Source organism: Phacochoerus africanus, chromosome 11 (assembly GCF_016906955.1).
Source record: "Phacochoerus africanus isolate WHEZ1 chromosome 11, ROS_Pafr_v1, whole genome shotgun sequence".
Lineage (NCBI taxonomy): Eukaryota > Metazoa > Chordata > Mammalia > Artiodactyla > Suidae > Phacochoerus > Phacochoerus africanus.
The window spans coordinates 67,441,033-67,461,855 of NC_062554.1; the positions used below are offsets into that span (position 1 = coordinate 67,441,033).

Genomic DNA, 20,823 nt, shown 5'->3' on the forward strand with positions numbered 1-20,823 from the left:
ATCACAACTTTCCTGTTGAGGAGTTGTCAATAATTTTAAGTATGATCATTAAAAATAATTATAAGCAATGTGTTCATATTCCCTTACTCTACATTAAAAATGTAAGTCAGAGAATTTAAAATCATAAGATGTTGTTGGAGAGTTATCAGTTTTTGATTTGAAGACATGATTCATCTCTGCTGAAGGCAAAGTTTCAACTAACCATTAACAATAAAATATCAATTTTTTTTTTCCCTTTCTAGGGCCGCTCCTTTGGCATATGGAGGTTCCCAGGCTAGGGGTCTAATCGGAGCTGTAGCCATTGGCCTATGCCAGAGCCACCCCAATGCCAGATCCAAGCTGCATCTGTGACCTACACCACAGCTCACAGCAACGCCAGATCCTCAACCCACTGAGTGAGGCCAGGGAGCGAACCTGCAACCTCATGGTTCCTATTCGGATTCATTAACCACTGAGCCATGAAGGAAACTCCTCAATTTCTTTTTTAAAATTGTTCTAATTTCAGAAGTAAAATGCAGCCTCCCACAGATTATGAATGGAATCCAGAAGAAATTAGAAGTGAGAAAAGTCTATCAGTATGGAGATAATATAACTTTGGAGTGTGAAGATGGGTATACTATGGAAGGCAGTCCCTCGAGCCAGTGCCAGGAAGATAACATGTGGAACCCTCCTTTGGCCATATGTACATCTCGTAAGTGCAAATGCAAGGAATGTATAGCCTTCCCAGTCAAGGTTACTGTTCACTCATTCATCCATATGGTCACTGAATGTAATGTGAGACTATGGCATGTGCTAAGAGCTAACGAATGCAATAAGAGCCCCTAATTCCTCCCCCCAAACCCTTAGCAGTGAGTAAGGCAAGTCTTGCTCCTCATGCTTCTCAACCCATCCATCTCTCTACAATGCCCTCTTTAAACATTTTGGTTTCCCATATCACTCTATTGTTGCATGCATTGAACAGCAATGATTTGATTACAGCCTGTGAGCCTTAAAATCTCAGTAGCACAATAGTGGTAGAGTAGGCCTTCAAGAATGTTTTCAGCATGAGTCAGGGAGCACCTTCCAAGTTGCAGAGACTAGCTGGTCATTTTCTGTCATTGGTATAGGCTATCGGATTTTAACCTAGTGCAGTTGGTTATGCGATTTAGAAACCATGTGTCATTGAGCTCTACAGAAAAAGTAGCCCTCTGCTGGCAATGAGAGGGTGATGGAAAATGGAAAATCCTAAGCCCTAAACTTGTACTCATAAAGGAGCAGATGAGCAAAACTAACAATGAATAGCATTTCCTAACCTAAACTAGTGCTAGGCTTCCCATCCCCCCATTCTTATGACTCTTATTTAAAATACATGATTGAATATCAAGATTGTTTGAGATCCAGTTTTTCTTTTCTTTTCTTTTCTTTTTTTATGGTTAATCCCTTAAATGTATTAAGTAAACTCGCTCACAAATAATATTTCTAAATTCTAAACTTGACACTCCCTTAACATCAAATTATATTTATTCCTTTGGCAAAAAGCTCACTGCCCAACTGTATGAATGCCTTTGTTAGTATTCTAACAATGTGGCTATGATACACATAAAATTCACAAAATTTGAATGTCTGACCCTACCAGATATTAGAATAAAAGGCCACAATACATAAATCACTTTATACCAGCAAAATTAGACTTATTTTTATTAAAAATGGAACAAGATAGATATTAATAAAAATAAAGGTTATTATAAATAACAAAAATTATCTAACAGAAAAAATATAGTAACTCAGACATCTTCAATCCTAGTGGAAAAGAAAGATAAATAATATAAGTATAATTTTAAAAATTCAGAACCTTTCCTTTTATCTTACAAGAAATACCAGATGTAATAAAGAGTTAAAAATTTTAAAAATCAACATAGGAAAACTAAAGCAGAAAAAGAAAAAAGAATATAAAACAGCTAGGAAAAAAACTTTTTGAACTTTCTGATTTGATGGAGAAAATTATAAAAGGTCAGCAAATTTGACTTAGAACTCGAAAATTAACAAAGAAAGCAGTAGACAGATGAGAAATAAGTAAAAAAAATAATAAAAAGTTGTGTTATCATACATGTAGTAGTGGTTGCGGTGGTAGTAAAGATTATAAAAGTTAACATATATTGAGCATGTAACTCCACTGTTCAAAGATTAGATAAATAGAAGGATTCTCTAACTAGGTTAAAAACTTAGAACACGGAAATGTACCAGAAGGGAATGAATGCATTGCAACATGTCAGGATAGTAGGATTATGGATGCTATTTTTTATTCTGTTTTATAAATTTTCTGCACTAATTACACCACTTTTTGACAAAACATTAATTTAAAAACAAAAAATCCCCATACTTTTCTGAGTATACAAGCTAAAATAAGATTGTGTAAATAAAACTATTGGCTTTTTATATTAGAAAAAAATTAAGAGTGTGTACTTAAAAAAATCAGGATGAATTTATAACTGGCTGAGAGCTCCTGTTTGATCATGTTGTGTGCCAGACTGATGTATTTGTGGCCTTTGTCTTCCTTTTAGGCACACGTGATTCTCTCATAGCTGGTAAGTTTTGTTAAGGGTTTTTTTGAGGAACCCTAGCATCCATAAGAGTAAGTATACACTTATAATAAATGAACTATAAAAAGAGATCAAATTATCTTACACTGCAATTTCAATTAGAAAGAAAATAATAATAAATTCAGGCCATGCTGTGGCAAAACTGGTATCCTTATATGCATATAAAGTGTCCTTTATCAAATGTTCTATACTATTTTTGAACCATTGCCAAAAAAGGATTAGTCCTCCTGTTTCAATGTACTTGGAGAAGGTAACTTCCTCTTTGGTTAATAACCTGGAAATAGTCTTCAGGATGGTAGTTGTGCCCATCTGCACAAGTTAAAGCCACAAAGACCAATTTTCTAAGACCGTTCCTGTGATCTGACTACATGAGAGGAATGGCTGTGTGACAGAGTGTCAAAGAGAATAGAATCTGCTGCATAGAATAGCTCATGCCTTGTGCCTCACATTTGAGGCATGTACAGGGCCATGGAGAGCTGAGCCCAGGAACTCCAGTGCTTGTTGAAAAGCTGTCATTGGACAAAGGTTACAAACTACTCTCTCACTGCTTATTATGACCCCTAGTGGTAATAAGACTAATGTGCTAGATCAAACAGTAAGCCTGTGGGGGATGTTTTTTTATAGCAGAATTTATAGTTACAGTTAAAAAAAAAAAAAAACATAAAAACAAAACAAAACAAAAAACTCCTTGGCAACTTCTAATGGGACTAGATATTAAGGTAGAGTTTGAAACCTATAGGTTATATTTTCCATGCATTCAATTAACCTATAGGTTATATTTTCCATGCATTCAATTATCTTGTTTTGCTGCCTAGGCATGTTCTTCTCTGGTATGATCCTTCTTATCTTACCCATCATTCTTTCCTGTTGGATAATTCTAAAGCGCAAAAAAAGGTAAGGACAGCTGTATTCTCCTAGAAAATGTTTATAACTATATTTGCCTCTTCTTGGAAACCAAAGAGAAGTAAAAGATGTTAACCTAAAACCAGTTGCCAGTTATTTCTCCAGCAAAAATAAGTTTGTTTGGAATCAACAGAGAATTGCAGCTCGAGGTCTGCAACCATGGGAAGCCTCATGCAAATCCCAGGAGGCAATGGAACGGAGGCATGTGCTTTCATAGGGAGAAACAGGAAGTTGGGAGAGCTACCCTAAACAAAGAGTCTATGGTTTTTCCTTGGCTGAATCTTTGCCAGGAAAGAAGACAGGTCTTTCTTCCTCCATGTGGACTTGGCTGTCTTTCCAAGGCAGGAGAGCTCCCACTTCTGGTCTCTCAACTATTTAATTGAGGTTTCTGAGTATTAATTTTTTACATAGAAAACTTCTTTAAAAAAAAAGAACTCCATCAACAGACATGGTAATTCTTATAAAGAAGGCTGATGATACACATTATGAATAAAGAAGTAGTTACCCTGTTAAAAACAAAATTCAGCTTGGTAAATCTGAAGATCTAATTGGCTTTCTTAAAGGATTCATGAGTTGGGTAGAAAGACACTTAGACAGATGCACAGAGGAGTTGTACAAATGGAAGGCTTTTATTGGAAGAAGGGTGGGGCAAGGGAAATATTAGGGAAAATAAGATTATTTTAAAACCAGGACATCTTCTTTGGGTAGGGGCAGGTGGACAGCAAGGATTTATGAATATGAAGCCAATTACCTCATCTTCCTCTGGGAGATGGAGAGGGCCTCACTGATGCTGACCAGAAAATTCCAGACTGATTGATTAAGATTACATTTCTGTAGAAAGTCAAAACTGCAATTAAGTCTTGGTTGGCTGTCATGGGGGTCAAATGATTCTATGGGGTCTGTTACCTTTTATAAAGAAATATACACAATACTAAAAACACTTTTTCTAAGCTTAGAATTTATAAAGGACTCAAATTTTGCAAAAGAGAAAATAGAAGGAATTTTTACAAGGGTGTTAGTGAGAGCACAGTTTTGTGTCAACATTTCAGACTCCAACCTCTATACAAGGCATTAGAAGTTAGAGAGTGTGTCCAATGGGACACATACCATGGGCTGTCAGTGTGGAAGAACTGAAGTTTTGCATGGATATTTTAAAAAATAACAATCTTTTATAAACACAATCTATTTTTTAAAAAAACTTGCCCAAACCTTGCAGATTAAGACCTAAATAAAGAAATGTTTTTGACTGGGAAGACAATGTCACAGCTTTTGTGCTAGTTGATTTAGTTATAACAAAGTCAGTGAAGTTAGAGTTAATGAGATCATTGCACTAAGCCTGAGGAGCAAACTCTATACCTATGAGAAAGAGTTTTTAACTTCCAATGAATAGTTTTCTAAAGCAAACCTTCTCAGCAAAGGCAGTTTCCTAAAGAAGCTTTACAGAAATTGAAGTTTTGATATTTCACAGAGGATGCCAATAATATACTTTTTTTTTAAAGTGGGATGAAAAGTATTAATATTGCATTTGGAGTGGATAAGCAATGAGATCCTGCTGTATTAGCACAAGGAACTATGTTTAGTCACTTGTGATGGAATAGGATGGACGATAATGTGAGAAAAAGAATGTACATGTATATATGACTGGGTAACTTTGCTGTACAGTAGAAATTGACAGAATACTGTAAACCAACTATAAAAATTATTAATTAAAAGACAAAGAATATCATAGCAGAACTTGCAAATAATCTATTCATTGCCTGCCTCTCCCTGCACTGGGCTCTCCCATTTGGTTAAATCCTCTGTGTCTTCCTGGTCTCCACGAGACTCCTCACGATGCCTCTCCCCAGACAATGAGCTCCTTGTGGGCAGGGACCTCCTATAGGACTCAAAATAATTTTTATTTAATGATTTTTAATCTCTATTTGTATAGTAATCAAAGTTGATAATAATAATAGCAATAGATAACCTATTTACAAAATGCTTTACCATTTATGGTCTTCTTTGGCCCTCAAAGCAACTCTGTAAGGTAGATAGACCCAAATAATGGTCTTTCCCCAAAGCAGAGAAGGCACCCAAGTGCAGAGAAATTCAGTGACTTGCTTCAAAGCATAGCAGTGGAAAGCTGTTAAGAGTTTAAGGCTTTCATCCCAGTTATCTGACTCAAAACCATGAACCATTTTACTTATTTACTGATAATCTTTTTTGCCCATTCTCAATCTTATTCTGTATCACTGAAATTCAGTATCCAAAATGGTGTTTAATACAAGGCTGGAATGTTTCCTGGTTTTCCTTCAGATATCCTTCTTTTCCCCTCTATTTTATTAGGATTGTTTCAGCAACTCTGGTTTAATAAGCCAGTATCCTTGTAGAGAGTAGTATGCAAACTCTCCTTTTTCACTCTAAGTTATTAGTCTCTAAGAGAATTATAATATTTCTGTAAAAGCCTCTGTCTTATTAAAGTTTAGTGACAATTTTCCTACTTATTCACATAAGGTTTTTCTGTGATTTAACCTCACTGGCTTGACGTTTCACTAGTTAAAAAAAAAAAAAAGCTCTTATCTGCATACTTGGTACCTTATCCCATATTTATTACATCAATAACTTGTGATAAGCAAGATAAGTCATGTACTGATCACTGAGGAATAAAATTGTTAGACTGCTCTATTCAGAGCCCATTAATCCTTGCCTCTTTTTTCTGCCTTGAGTCCACTCCCATTTCTTTTCTTTCTTTTCTTTTCTTTTTTTTTTGTTGTTTGTTTGTTTGTCTTTTGTCTGTTTTAGGGCCGAGAGGCATATGGACATTCCCAGGCTAGGGGTTGAATTGGAGCTGTAGCTGCCAGCCTATACCACAGCCACAGCAAAGCAGGATCCGAGCTGTGTCTGCAACCTACACCACAGCTCATGGCAACACCAGATCTTTAACCCACTGAGGAAGGCCAGGGATAGAACCCGAATCCTCATGGATACTAGTTGGGTTCATTAACCACTGAGCCACAATGGGAACTCCTCCTCTCCCACTTCTATACAAAACAACCTCCTTGTTCACAGTCAGATAAAGCCTCAGTATGAAACACGAAGTTCAAAACTTTTAAGGCCACTCTCTGTAAAGGCTCCCTGAATTACCCTATGTTCATATGAAGCACCATCAACCACCTGCACTGCCATTCTTTGAACATACATTCACTAAGGTTGTATCCTCTCACAGCCCATGCACCACTCATCATCCAAGATGCTTTCAAGCCAATACTCACCTAATCACCAAATCACTGCTCTCTGGAAACCCACACCATGTGGCTGTCCAGCCCTCCATGCTTCCTCATGCATGAATCTCAACTTGCCCTTCCTCATCTGGAAACTTTGCTCCTGACAATCTCCTCTTTGTCTCAAGTGTGCCCTTATTCTAACTTCCCTGAGGGGGTAAAGGGTAACTGGGGAATGAAGGAGGACCAGGAAGGGGTGGAGTGAGTGAACTCTTCTGTGCTCCCACCTTTAAATCCCTAATACCAACCTAGACTTGAAATAGAAAAGCACTGGTATTTCTGATTCATCATTTCACTCATGTAAAATGAAGGGCTTATTAAATAACCCACAAAGAGGCAAAGGCGCATACCAGGTAAGACCCTGGGCTTTGCGATTAGTAAGACTTATGTTCATACTCACTCATTAGCTATGAGACCCTCAGCAAGATACTTATCCTGTCTAAATGTTACTTTCCTGTAAGATGGGGAAAATAACATTCTCTCACTTAACACAGTGTCACGCTTATGACAAAATTCAGAAAAGTCAACTGTTGTTATGTGCACATGATTATTACTGATATTTACGTAAAAGTGATTAAATACTTCTGTTTACTGTCAGTTTTCATATACCTTCATAAACTGCCAGTCTCCTAACTGTGGATATTAATGGTACAGGAAACAAACTTCTTCACTACAGGGAAGAAGGAAGCCCTGTGTAAGCCTGAAGTGCAAGTAATTCACATTGTAAAGCCTAAATGTCACAATGCTGTGGTGAACAATATTTATCAATCAAAATTACTTTTTGAATAGTGAAATGTGCTGTTTTACGCCATGGACACTTGTCTAACAGGCAATTTAGCATCTTCTGACGCAATGTATAGGATGGTTTGATTATTATTTCCTAATGCAAATTTTTACTTAGTCTTGAAATGTGGAATTTGGTCATATTTTTCATTTTATAAATCTTCAAATATTTAAGAAGTTTGAGGCCAAGTATGCCCTAAGTTTCCAAATTAAAGCTACTAAGTTCTGTCAAAACTGAAAGTTCTGTATTTAAAATATTTTCCTATTTTTTCCATTTCCAATTAGCAATAATACAGATAAAAAATCAAAAGAAGTGATTATCCACTTACATCCCCAAGAAGGCAATGATGTTCATCCTCAAACTCTGCAAATGAATGAGGAAAATATCAGGTACCTAATACACATACTGAATTCAAAATGTTTTCAACAACTCAAATATCGAAAGTGAAAGTAGGATTTGAATATGATATTGCACTAGTTTGGAATCATTAATAGCAAAAGAAGTTGGAAAGTACTTAGGGAGCTGAAAACACCTTTGTTGTCATGGTTTTCTTGGACTGTTGCTGTTTCCAGTGATTTGGGGTGATGGCTGTCAGTGTTCAGCTCAAGCATCTTCGTTTCAAAGCATTTCTATATTTTTTTTGCATTTGTGCTATGAACCTTTGAGAATAGTAAGCTTTTCTTTTTCTTGTGCAACCCAAGCATTTGTGCACGTCGACTATTGACCACCTTTATTAAAGCGGGTAGGAATTCCTTAATGAATTTGTCTCAAAATTCCCATTCATAATTGGAATTTTGGCCACAGTATTTCACAGGAGTAAGGTGAATCATTCGTGGCAACATATGGTAGACAAGGAGTGAGTTAGATGCTGTATAAAGCTTAAGACCTGTACATTCAGCGCAGGTGCGGGGGCAGAGAGGGCAATACAGCCATCTCCAAAGACAAAGCCCTATGGTAAAGGACATGAGAATATTCAGTGAGGCAGTAACACATGATGTTGGGAAGCCTGGTGAAGTGGAAGGAGAATAATGATGAGCGATCTGGGATGAAGTGAGCTGGTGGGCTTTGTCAGGGTGTTCATTGGTTCAAGGACAGTGTTCCTGGCCTTAAGAAGGAGGAGAGACCTCAGCATGGCCAAGGGAGCATTCTTCTATCATGGGCTAAACAATACCTTCCTTCAGTCTTGACTCTGAGTAGGGAAGGAAGATGTGCTACCTGAAGCTGATTCTCCTCCAAACTCCCAGCTCCTGTTTAATTTCCTCTGACAAAACCTTCCTTCTGAAAAAGAGACTCAAGGAATCATTTTGAGCATTACAGGTGATCTGTATGTTTTCCAGAACAATGCTCTTTTTATTTAGTTGCTCATTTCTGAGAACGCTTTCCCTTTGACCAAAGCAACGGAGAAAAATCAAGTTATTATTCATCTCTTTCTTATCAATGTATGCCATACTTTCTTATGCCCAACATGGCAACCACCACAGAAGGCAATAAACACTTCCTTTGAACTTGTGATTTATTCATAATGCCTGCATCATGATTATCAGCCACTCTAATGATCTCTAGAAAATATAGGAATCTTTTTGGATTGTTTAACAATAGATTTGTATAAGGCTACTGCTAACTTCTGTCTCATTCTGGGTTTTAAAGTATATTCTTCACATTTACTTTGATAAATATAAAGACTGAACTGGACAGCAACTTGAATTTCAATTTAAAATCACATAGGATAGAAAAAAAAAACAGAGTAAGCCAAGTCAACTGATAAATGAAAAAAAAATGCAATTTATACCACAGGCAAAGGGTAAATAGCTTATCTGAGACAAAATTTCAAAGACAAACCTCCCCTTCCCTCTCAAAACACCAGGAAAGGATATATACCTAGGTCAACAAAAAAGTAAGACAGCTAGCCCACGAATATATGAAAATGGATTTCAGTAAAATCAATGGATTTACTTAGTTAAAACTTTAGCTATATCCATTATTTGTTGAGTTTTGGAGGAAGTAAAATTTAAAGAACTAGAAATTAATCACCGGGGAATCAACCTTTCTTCTTATTTATTTATTTATTTATTGTCTTTTTGCCTTTTCTAGGGCCACTCCCACAGCATATGGAAGTTCCCAGGCTAGGGGTCGAATCGGAGCTGTAGCTGCCGGCCTACGCCACAGCCACAGCAACGCGGGATCCGAGCCACGTCTGTGACCTACACCACAGCTCACGGTAACGCCAGATCCTTAACCCACTGAGTGAGGCCAGGGATCAAACCCGCAACCTCATGGTTCCTAGTCGGATTTGTTAACCTCTGCTCCACGACAGGAACTCCCAACCTTTCTTAGAATAAAATCTTCCGTCACAAGAAAAAAATCTGAATTCTTTTTTTCCCCTCCAGAATGGAGTATATCGATGGAGAACGTGAATAAAAAATATCTGCTATGTGTCACTTGTTAATTGCAAGAAATCTGTGAGTTTCTTAAACATCATTTATCTATGGGAAATACATATGTATAAATTATGTATAGACTAAGTATATATTAAAGATGTAACAGCATATTAACTATGTAAAATGTACATGCTCTCCACTGAAAGAAAAACTCACAAGGTAAAAGTTGTGAGTGAAGCTTTATCCTGGGACCTTACTGAGGACCATCACCCAGGAAATAGTGTCTCAGCTCAGAGGAACTGCTCTAAAGAGATAAAGGAGGAGTAGGGATATGCATAAATTTTTTGTTGGGAAAAAACAAACAAACGTATAGTTGACTGTCAAAAGATTACTGCTAATCCCAGAGAACAGACGTCTCAAGTTAATGATTGTATTGATTTTCTATGTAAGGAAGATGCAAGGATCTGGGGTCATTGATATTTTTCCTTAGATATGTGTCTTAACCAGCAAGGGGCTTGTATATCCAAAGCACAGAATATACTTCTAACTTTTCTCCATCCTGAATTTCCCTCAGGGTGTACTGTCCATGAGCAACTGCGGTGAATAATGGCTTAATCCTTACAGAACTGGAATGGCAAGCAATATTTTTTTTCTATACATTACTGACTATGGCCAAAATACTATATTGCCTTGCTTAAGTTGTATGATTGAGCAATTCTGTTCCCCACTGGCCTTACATATTTCATCTAAAGACCAGGGGCTGGACCAATGGATCTGCAATGCTACTACCAGTGCTAACACTGTAATTTTGTTTTGGTTCACTTGCCTTTTTGTGCAATTGTATGAATATAACATGTAAGTTAAGTCTATAATGTTTAAATGTAATTTTATATCTCCAGCATTATAATAAGAAAAGAATAAAAGATTTTATCTTGGCAAATCTACTTGTAATATATTTACTACTTAAAGCTTTCAAAAATCAAGAGAAAACAAATAAATATGTAATCCTTCTGAGAAATGCCCTCTTTCCTATACTTGACTGCGTTCAGAATCCCTGTGTTGGCTGTGGTATCACAGGAATGCTCTTGAGTTAATAGTTACGTAAGAAGGCCAATTGGCTGGCAGGTGCCCACCAGGTGCAAGTAGAGGTGGCAGAACTCCCAGGACCAAGAGCAAAAACATGGCTTAACTATCCTCTGTTTAGCCATTATCTTTCAGGTCTTCACATACCTAACCTGTAAAACACCCTGACAGGGGAAAGCCTCTGATGAGAGCACTCACAGGCCCCTGCATGCTGTTACCCCACCTCTGAAAAGCAAAGTGTAAATATACAATTTAGGAGGTAAAAGAGTTATCAAACACTATTTTTATTTAACACAATTAACCTCTGTTTAATGACATCCTGGTCACCTCCCTCCATCCTACTGTCAAATCTTCTCACTGGTAATTTGACAAAATCTTTAAGGGGAGTTGGAGGACACCAGTATTTAAGCCCCTCGTTTACTCAGAGCCTTGACTCTTGAGTTCTTTTTCCTTTCAGGACCTTAGGAAGCTCACAGTCAATACTCTCCCCTTGAACTCAGTCACTAAGATGATCCCAAGGTAAAGACACAGACAGTAGCTCCACTTCATTGGTCAGCTTGCCATGCCTGATTTAGTGAAAATTTCTGGGAGTTCCCATGATGGTGCAGTGGTAACAAACCTGACTAGTATCCATGAGGACGCAGGTTCAATCCCAGGCCTTGCTCAGTGGGTCGGGGATCCAGCATTGCCATGTGCTGTGGTGTAGGTTGCAGACACTGCTCCGATCCAGTATTGCTGTGGCTGTGGTATAGGCTGGCAGCTGCAGCTTCAATTCGACCCCTAGCCTGGGATCTTCCACGTGTCATGGGTGCGGCCCTAAAAAGACCAAAAAAAAAAAGAAAAGTTTTCTGTGAAGACAGTTGTAGTTCATTCCTTCCAGGGACAAATCATCCTGCTTTCTTCCTACTGCCTAGAGTTGTTAAAATCAAAATCTCTCAGAACTCTTCCAGCATTTGGTAAATCCATGCTGGGGGAGGATTGGTAGACATGTTAACTGCATTGACAGCAACACCCATTTATTTCATTCAGTATTAACAGGTATTGATTATGCACCTGGTATAGGTCTAGAAATGTCTCAGCCCTGGAGATATAGCAAGAAAACTCTATCCCTGCCCCATGGAGCTTGTCCAGAAAAAATAAGGAACAAGGCTCAGGATCTTTCAAATAGAGCCTCAGTTGGACTCAATCAAAATAAGTTAAAGAAATCTATGTGAAAGTCTTCAATTATATTTAGAATGATTTGATGAACCCAGGTGTAGAAATTTCCCTGACTATAGGAAAGTTTCAGTAAAACCCCAATATTTGAATCTAATCTAGTGAATTCTAGCCATAATTCTCATGAAAAAAAAAAAAACTTACTTTTAAGCCTAAAAGTAGATGAGAAAGTTTTTTTCACCATTTTATGATATAGTTGATACAGCATTATGTCAGGTAGTTGCAGAGAGTAAAAACTAGGTTCTCTGTTTTCACAAATAAATGCCAATATTGAGCCAAAGAACATTTTTCATTCACAATCATAAGAACGATCAGAAATGATAAGTCCCATGCATTGTAGTTCCTTTCACTGCCTCCTTAATTATAGAATTATGGATTTTATAATCCAAGATAGTAAGGTATTTATACATTATTTCCAAATTTTGTGTTTTATATGCTCTGCCAAGAATTCAAAAAATTATGTTGGTCTGGGAGGAAGAGGAAATTCCATGGCTTCTTTATCACAGAATAGCTTTAGCACAGATATTGTTTAAATATATGTAAAATTTGGTGATTCCAGTTGATGTATTTGAGTTTTATAGGAAGAATTTCCATTTCCTCACCATCCTCTCATACCTCAACTGTATGTGATACAGGTTTTATTCCTATCATTCAATGAACAAAATAGCTGTTGAAATATAGGTTGAATGGAAATAAATTTTTTCTTTACCTTATTCCAAATGTAACAGTGTCCATATAGAAAGCTGAAAAGCACAACGAAAATGAAATATCCATAATCCTATCAACTATTGGCTAACTTTGGTATATTTACGCCTAATATATTTTTTTAATTGTATCAGTACACTACTTTTGTTTTAACAAAAGGAATGACAAACAGTATACAATGATTTGGAGTCTGCTTTTCCACTTAGGAATGTATCATAGTTTCTTATATTGATATTTTTTCATTGCTTGCTACACAGAATTCCATCTCATAAACTACCTACAATAAAATTTTTAATACTTTTGCTAGACATGTGGATTTAACTTTTCCCCCAAAGCTATACATCGTTGTTCACAGCTCTGATCATTTCTCTGGGATAAACTCTAAATGAAACTGGTGGTTTAAAAGTCATGTCTGGGAGTTCCCATCGTGGTGCAGTGGTTAACAAATTTGACTAGGAACCATGAGGTTGCGGGTTCGGTCCCTGCCCTTGCTCAGTGGGTTAATGATCTGTTGTTGCCGTGAGCTGTGGTGTAGATTGCAGATTCGGCTCGGATCCCGCGTTGCTGTGGCTCTGGCGTAGGCCAGGGGTTCAGCTCCGATTCGACCCCTGGCCTGGGAACCTCCGTATACCGCGGAAGCGGCCCAAAGAAATAGCAAAAAGACAAAAAACAAAACAAACAAAAAAGTCATGTCTATGCCTTTGGAATGGATAAGCAATGAGATCCTGTTGCATAGCACCGGGAACTATATTTAGTTACTTATGATGAAGCATGATGGAGGATAATGTGAAAAAAAAGATGTATATATATGTATGTGTGACTGGGTGACTTTGCTGTACAGTAGAAAGTTGACAGAACACTGAAAACCAGCTGTAATGGAAAAAATAAAAATCATTAAAAAAATTCACTGTTCACCTTTGAAGGATACTATGGAACCAGCTCTTTATTTTGAATAGCAGCAAACAAATTTAAAGAATCAAAAAAAATAAAATAAAAATAAAAGATGTCTATTTCAAAACTTTTGACATGCAGAAAAATTATATGAAATACTAAAATTTGGAGTTCCCCTTGTGGGTCTGTGATTTAAAGACCCAAGGTTGTCTCTGTGAGGATGTGGTTTCCATCCCTGGTCGGGTTCAGTGGATTAAGGATCCATCTTCGCTGTAGCTGTGGCAAAGACTGCAGCTGCAGCTCCATTTCAACCTCTAGCCCAGGAACTTCCAAATGCTGCTGTTAGGAAAAAAAAAAAAAAAACAGCTAAAAGTTCGAGGGTGCTGGTCCCAATGTGTTTACACGAATTAATTGGGCCTTTTATTCTTTGCCAACTAATAGGAAGAAAATGTCTACTCCTTTATTTGCTCTTTAATGCCAATCATTTTACTTTCATATTTCTTTTACTAGCCGTACACGTAAACTTAAATTCTACAAATAAATCTTGCTCATTGCTAATTTTTCAACATTGTTTGCAAGATTGTTTCAACAGAAAATTCTCCCCCTTATCCACTGCACCTCACCAATTCCTACCCATTCTACCTGTAAGGACATTTATTGCTTCCACGAATTTGGCACTTAATGAACCCCTGTCCCTTACCTTTTTCATGCAGGTATACTTCATCTTCAATAAAACATTTAGTTGTTCAAGGGCAAGGGCCCCATAGAGCTGAGACCCCATGTTAATGGCTTGGTGGTGTTTAACGATTTACCTTTCCTGAGGTTCTCTCCTAGGAAAAGAGGGGAGATTAACTGACATCAACATCTGGGAAAACAATGGTCAAATATTTTGTAATTTTGAAATCTACCAAGTCATGAGAAGCTTCAGTAGCAGGCACTCAACTATGGAAACCTCAACTTATTCTCACAAATTATTTCCGAATGATGCCAACAACTGAGTAAGCACCCAGGCACCCTGGAGTGCCCCAGGTCCAAACTGAAGTCCTGAGGGGTGCCTGCCCCATGGTGACTCACTGTCTCCGCCCTAGGTTTCTATTTTCAGGTCGATGTACTTTATTCTTCAATCTAGCGTTCCAGAAAAGGGACGGTGATGACCTAGCCCAAACAGGTTCCCGCTAGGCACTTTTGGCAAATGGCCATGGTGATCGTTAGGGCTGCAGAGGGAAGAGCCAATCAGGGCCCAAGGGGGAGACACAACGGAAGATGCCCCTGAAACGCGAGAGTTAGACTCGGGCCAGGGCCACGCCCCGCTTCTCCAGGCCTAAGGGCAGCCCCAGGAGCTAAGGCTCCGCCCCCGGCCTAAGGCTCCGCCTTGCAGCCCTCTCATTGGCTCCGCTAGGTACGCTCTCCCGCCGCCGTCTGCACTCTAGGCCACGCCCACCTGCGTGACAGAGTTTGCCACATTGACTCTGGGGATTGTTGCGTCTGGTAAGCCTACCCTAAAAGCTGTCTCATGGGTTGGCCTCAGATTTCCCGCTGATTTCCCCAAACATGACGGTGGCTTGCGCACCGCGCAAGGCACCTCCCGAGCGCCCAGAGAGGCCTCCTTTTTCCTGGTGCTGCGTGGGGATTCTTTTGCTGGCTTTAGTGTTCCCGCTACCCTTATTCGCCTTCGGTAGGAGCCTGGAGAGGGTGTGCTCCCGTCGGAGAACTGGAGTGGGTGGGAAACAGGCAGGCCAGAACAGCTGGGGGGAGCTTGCTTGGCGGCTGGGGGCAGAGGCGCGGAGTGGAATCCACCCGGGTTTGGGTGAATTTGGGGTAGAAGGTGTGACTAGAGTGTCCCAGGCCGTGCTGTTCAGGGACCCAATGGGGTGGGGACCACATAGTGACCAAGAACAAGGTATGCGTGGTGGTGGGCACTGAGCGGTGCAGGGTGGTGGTCGCGGCCAGGGTTTACCTGAGGCTAGGCTGGGTCCCTTGCAAATCTTGTAGGATGTTTCCGGGACTGAGCCAAGTCCGGACAGGAATAGGAATCCGGGGCTGGCGGGGAAGGCTTGTCTTTGAATTCCTAGGTACTGGGGATGTTGCTAGGGTGGTGCTGTGCCTGTGGGAAGCTTTGCCCTGTGTTCCCTGGGAGGGTGATGCCTTGTGTTGGGGGTATGTGTGCCCTGCTGGGCTAGGCGAGCCCACGCTAACGTACCCTGGTAGTGCGTGTGGAAGTTGTCAGCCTAGTCTTGCCCCTTGGTGGCACAAGGAAGCTTACTGTTTGCTTTATAGCCAAACCTAGCGAAAAATGAGTATCCTGAAAATGAACTTAAAATGATGTTCATCTGGTTTTCCCATACAGTTCATAAACTAGAGCTGAGGCCCGTTCACCCGTTCACTAAGGTTTTTTTCAAGTTTCATTGAATCGAACGAATACTTTAAAATAAATATATGTCCCTAAAGACATGCTTATGGCATAAAACATACACGAAGGACAATCATTTTTAATACTTTGGTAGATATCCTTCTCTATTTATATGCACATGTGTTTCCATGCTTAAGTATTTTTTGGCTTTGTTACATGTAGTTTGTATGCCACATTTTTCCTTAGCAGTATTATTCAACAAATACTCACCTTCTGTTTGCCAGGTCCTGTGCTGGCCCTGAGGAAGGACTAGTGAGCAGTTATACACCATTCCTATTTTCATGATCCTTATTTCACTGTTTTTCTGTCTGCGTACAGACATGGACATGTGTAGGGCTATGTTTTGCCCACTGTTGGATCCCCAGTGCCAGGCACACATTAGGAAATCAAGTATTTGCTAGAATTTCTTGGGAGTGGCAGGCAGTAGCCAAAACATAATAGTAATGAATATGTTATAACCCAAGAGAAGTGCCCAGGAGGAAAGGAGCATGATTCTCTGACAGCATTTGACAGACGACTGGTGGAAGGGATGACTTTTCTGCTCATCCAACAGGCCAAACTCTGCCACTTTGCCTTCTGCACTTGCTGTTCTCTCGACCTTAGAACATTCTCCTCCTGCCTCTTGTATAACTAGCTCCTTTTTATTCTTCACACTCAGCTGGGATGTTAATCCGTCAGAGGCACCTTCTCTGGTCCACTATTTCCAGTAGACACACAAACTCCAACTCAAATCCCCCCCTAACTGGTAGTCACCCTCCCAAACTCTGTTTTCTGTTTTCTCCTCACTAGAATGCAGAGATCTTGGCTTCCAAATGCCCAAGTTTTTTGCCTCAGTGTCAACATGCCTATATAACTTTCAAGTACCAGAAAATTAAAGGTAACATCCAGCCAGGGCTTGAAGCCCAGGACAAACTTATCTTGCTTCCAGGAGGAAAGTTCTCTTAAAAGCCATGCTTAGGATGGCCTTTGTGTGGTGCCTGAAAAGCTAAGGCAGGGGCAGCTGGGGTCAGAAAGGATGTCTCTTCCCCTTGACTGTAGACTTCTCAGGGCTCACCATACTCCAGTCTTACTTGTGACTGATCATTTTAAAAGTTTATTTCTATGTAGCAGGGGTGTGGGTGACAGTACAGCAATGCTAAGAATAAATTAAAAGGATTTTTTTTTTTAGAGAATAATCATGTTTAGAAGAGGCTTAAAGAGACGTTGAAGGAAAGCATGAACTCTAATATAGAGGGAAAAAGTAGATAAACTGAACGGGACGTATCATGGAAGGTAACAACTAGGAATGAAGAAGAGGAAAAACGAGGTTAAGTTTAAGGTCGAAAAGTAAAATCAGGATAGGTGGGGGAACTTTGATAAGGTATAAATGAGAACTCACTATGCTGGGCAGGGAAAGCACACGGATAAGATAACCATTTCACTGAAGCAGCTCCGGAGGAGAAGGATTTGTAAACAGACAGTGTTGTGCCTGGGCGGCTTGCCATCTCAGTGGTAGTCTGAGAAGGGACTCTCATTCCTTCAGAATGGGTCTGTATTTTGGGTCAAAACCCACAATCTCTCTTTTGCTGATTTTTTTTTCTTGCCAGTGAAAGGAGCCAAGATTGATAAGCGCTTCCACAGTAGTTTCTTAGGTGCTTTACTCTGCATATTCCAGTGCAAGAACAGTCCTCAGCTGGTCAGTTGCTTTGTTACCATAATACCGGGAGATAGACCACAAAAGAAATTCGGTGGTCAAATCTTCCAATGCATAAAGCTTTACGATTTTTTTTCAATATTAGATTCATTCTACTATATTCTTTACCATTGTTTTTCATTTTATAGCAGTGGAACTGAGAACCAAAGTTTCTTCAGTAACTGCTTTGAGGGACAGACTTTACTAGGTATTGTGGCCACATGGATGAATGGAGTCAGCTATATTACCTGTTAAAAATGAAAACATGTGAATGATGAGCTGAGAGATCCATACAGAGGAGAGGCCATGAGCTATTGAACTCAGGTCTGGCTTCTGGTTGTTCACAAAGTCAGTACTGGAGAGACAAGTGCTGGTAGGAAAGACAAGGTTGTTTTATTCAAAAGGCAGACCATCTGGGGAGAAGGCAGACACCTATTCCAGAGCCAACTCTGAAGATTCTGCTTGGCCAAGAAAAAATTTTTAAAGGGAAAAGGGAGACGTACTCTCAGCTAATCATTGAAACAGGGGATCATATTCATTGATATATCCCATTGCATGCAGACTTATCAGCTCCTTGTGGTCTTTCTTTAGACACTCTTTCACACAGTTTGCCAGTGAGATTACTGAAGGGGAAGCTGGAGGAAAGATCTGGTCCTATCTTAATTACTCAATTGTCATTTCTATTTCTTTGATCTAAGGAAAGAACCAACACATTAGGCAAAGTATTATGCGATCGAAAGATTTGAAAGATATGCTTGGGCTAGAGGTTAGTTAAAATATAGTTTTGCTAAAGTGACAAGACAAAAAGGGGGTCTCTGGCAGAGGGCTCTTCCCTGAACAGGGTTCTTTCCTGCAGAAATCTGCTTACACACAGAAGGCAACTGGTCACTACCTCTCCCTGGGAAGTAGACAGTATATCCTAGAGATATTGAGTGGATTAAGTCAAAGAAGATAATAGTTGAACAGAAGTTTTTCCTGAGCAGCAGGAAGGGTGTTCAGAGCAGAGGGAACAGTGTGAGCAAAAGCTCAGAGATGTGATACCGGCTTGGGGCAGTCATGGACTGCTGAGGTGTGTGTGGCAGCAGTAGGGCAAAGGAAACAAGAGGAAGATAGAGTAGATCACAGAGTGAATAATTGTGTAAGAACAGGGGAATCAGGAAAGAATAATTACCATCATAAAAATCAGACTATGATATTTTTACCTGTTCTTTGGGGGCACATCAAGACCTTTTTTTTGATTAGCGCAATGCAGATGTAAACTCGGTCTCTAGTAATTTCCCCAAGCTCATTAGGAGACCATTTCTTGAGGACTAAGCTGCAGACACACATAGGAGGGTTCTCAGTGACAGACAGTGATGGAAAATAGTGTTAGTAGAACTAGTTATCTGGCTTGACCCTGTGTCTCCTACCTACTGGGAATGTGTTCTTGGGCAAGTTACTTCACTTTACCATGGCTGAGGTGATTCATCTTAAAGAAAGAGAAATTGTACCCAACTCACAGGAAGATTGTGAAGGAAAAGATAGTTTAAAAACACCAAAATGATGATTGGAACAAGTAGGGCTTAAGTTGCTCTTTCTAAAATGATTAGTATCACCACTGTTTTAAGAAACAAGCTCTGTAATTGTTCATTGCCCATCTTTAGGGACAAAATGTACCCCACAGTCTTAGGAGTTCTCTTTAAATAATGTTAAGATACTGTTTCTGGTCATAGAAGTAATGTAGGATGGCTTTAAAATAAAATAATAGAGCATAAGTATTTATTTATTTACTGTCCCTTTAGGGCTGCGCCCATGGCATATGGAAGTTCCCAGGCTAGGGGTGGAATTGGAGCTGTAGCCTCACCAGATCCAAGCCGTGTCTGCAGTCTACACCACTGCTCACGGCGATGCCAGATCCTTAACCCACAGAGCAAGGCCAGGGAGCAAACCTGAGTCCTCATGGATATTAGTCGGGTTCATTACCACTGCACCACCGTGGGAACTCCAAGCATAATTATTTTAATATGAAAGAAATGATAAACTGCTAAAGGGAAATGTCTGTAACTAAACCAGTGGCGGGGGAGTGGGTGGAATATGAAAACAGACACAAAAACAGCAAAGATAAAGTGACAGTGTGCAGTTATCTCTGGACTAGGGGGCTGAACAGTATAGAGAAGTTGAATTCCGATCCAAGCATGTATAGAATTGACAGCTGTGCTCCCTCAGCTCTGGCCCTAGGAGCTAGAAATGCAGTGATGAATGAGGCATGGTCCTCAAGAAGGTTCCAGTATCATAAGGAGTATAAACAATGAACATTTACAGTATGAAAAATGCCTTGTGAGATATAAGTTGAGGCATCATGAGGACATATAACCCCATTTTTTTGAGTGAGAGATGTCAAGGGCCTCAAGGAAGAAGTGGCATCTGAGAAGAAACCACAGGATGAGTGGGTGGGAGGAACAGCCAAGTCTCTGGGCAAAGCTGAAGTAAAATGATGCATGGGGATGAGAGTGCTATTCAGTAAGTTCAGTGATTTAATAGGCACTACTAGTGATGTTGGATACGGCTTAGAAGAGTGTGCAGACCTCAAGGCTCTGTTAGCCATGTCTGTTAGCCTTAGACATTATCACAAGGGCCTCAGGGAGCCCTTGGAACGTATCTGACTTGGAGGAGCCTTGGCATGGTATCATATCAGTGTTTCTCCAGTGGCAGTGTGTAAATGAATTGAACGAAAGATGGCAAGACCAGTAGAGACCTATCCTATGCAGAAACTCTTGTAGCAATTGAGAGAAGAAATGGTAATGGCTTGATTAGAAGTAAGGCTAGAAATAGAGGGAACAAACACTTCAGCTGTGAAAAACGTGTATCTTGTTTGCTGGGCATGATAAGTCAAAAGAGGCCATTCTCTGGCTTCCTGATGAGACCGTGTAAGAGAGTCCAAGCGGAGCTCAGTGGGGACTCAAT

The 20,823-nt window shown here is 39.7% G+C and overlaps 2 protein-coding genes and 1 long non-coding RNA gene across 3 annotated transcripts in view; 2 read left to right on the forward strand and 1 right to left on the reverse strand.

The window, feature by feature from the left end:
• Positions 1–10,880, forward strand: part of LOC125111252 (complement receptor type 2-like) — a 104,669-nt gene extending 93,789 nt beyond the window's left edge. Inside the window, exons 40-45 of the mRNA XM_047753147.1 lie at positions 506–691; positions 2,541–2,564; positions 3,395–3,473; positions 7,811–7,915; positions 9,914–9,985; positions 10,479–10,880. Of these exons, the coding sequence (XP_047609103.1) occupies positions 506–691; positions 2,541–2,564; positions 3,395–3,473; positions 7,811–7,915; positions 9,914–9,944 (425 nt within the window). The 3' untranslated portion in view covers positions 9,945–9,985; positions 10,479–10,880. The remainder of the gene's footprint in view (positions 1–505; positions 692–2,540; positions 2,565–3,394; positions 3,474–7,810; positions 7,916–9,913; positions 9,986–10,478) is intronic.
• Positions 10,881–14,109: 3,229 nt separating this feature from the next.
• On the reverse strand, positions 14,110–15,004 carry LOC125112213 (uncharacterized). The gene is made up of 3 exons (XR_007131029.1): positions 14,873–15,004; positions 14,499–14,628; positions 14,110–14,137 (listed from the first exon to the last, which is right to left on the reverse strand). It is a non-coding gene; the product is annotated as an uncharacterized LOC125112213 (long non-coding RNA).
• A 291-nt stretch (positions 15,005–15,295) lies between these two features.
• Positions 15,296–20,823, forward strand: part of LOC125111541 (membrane cofactor protein-like) — a 50,688-nt gene continuing 45,160 nt past the window's right edge. The window contains exon 1 of the mRNA XM_047753503.1: positions 15,296–15,473. Coding sequence (XP_047609459.1) covers positions 15,350–15,473 — 124 coding nt within the window. The 5' untranslated portion in view covers positions 15,296–15,349. The remainder of the gene's footprint in view (positions 15,474–20,823) is intronic.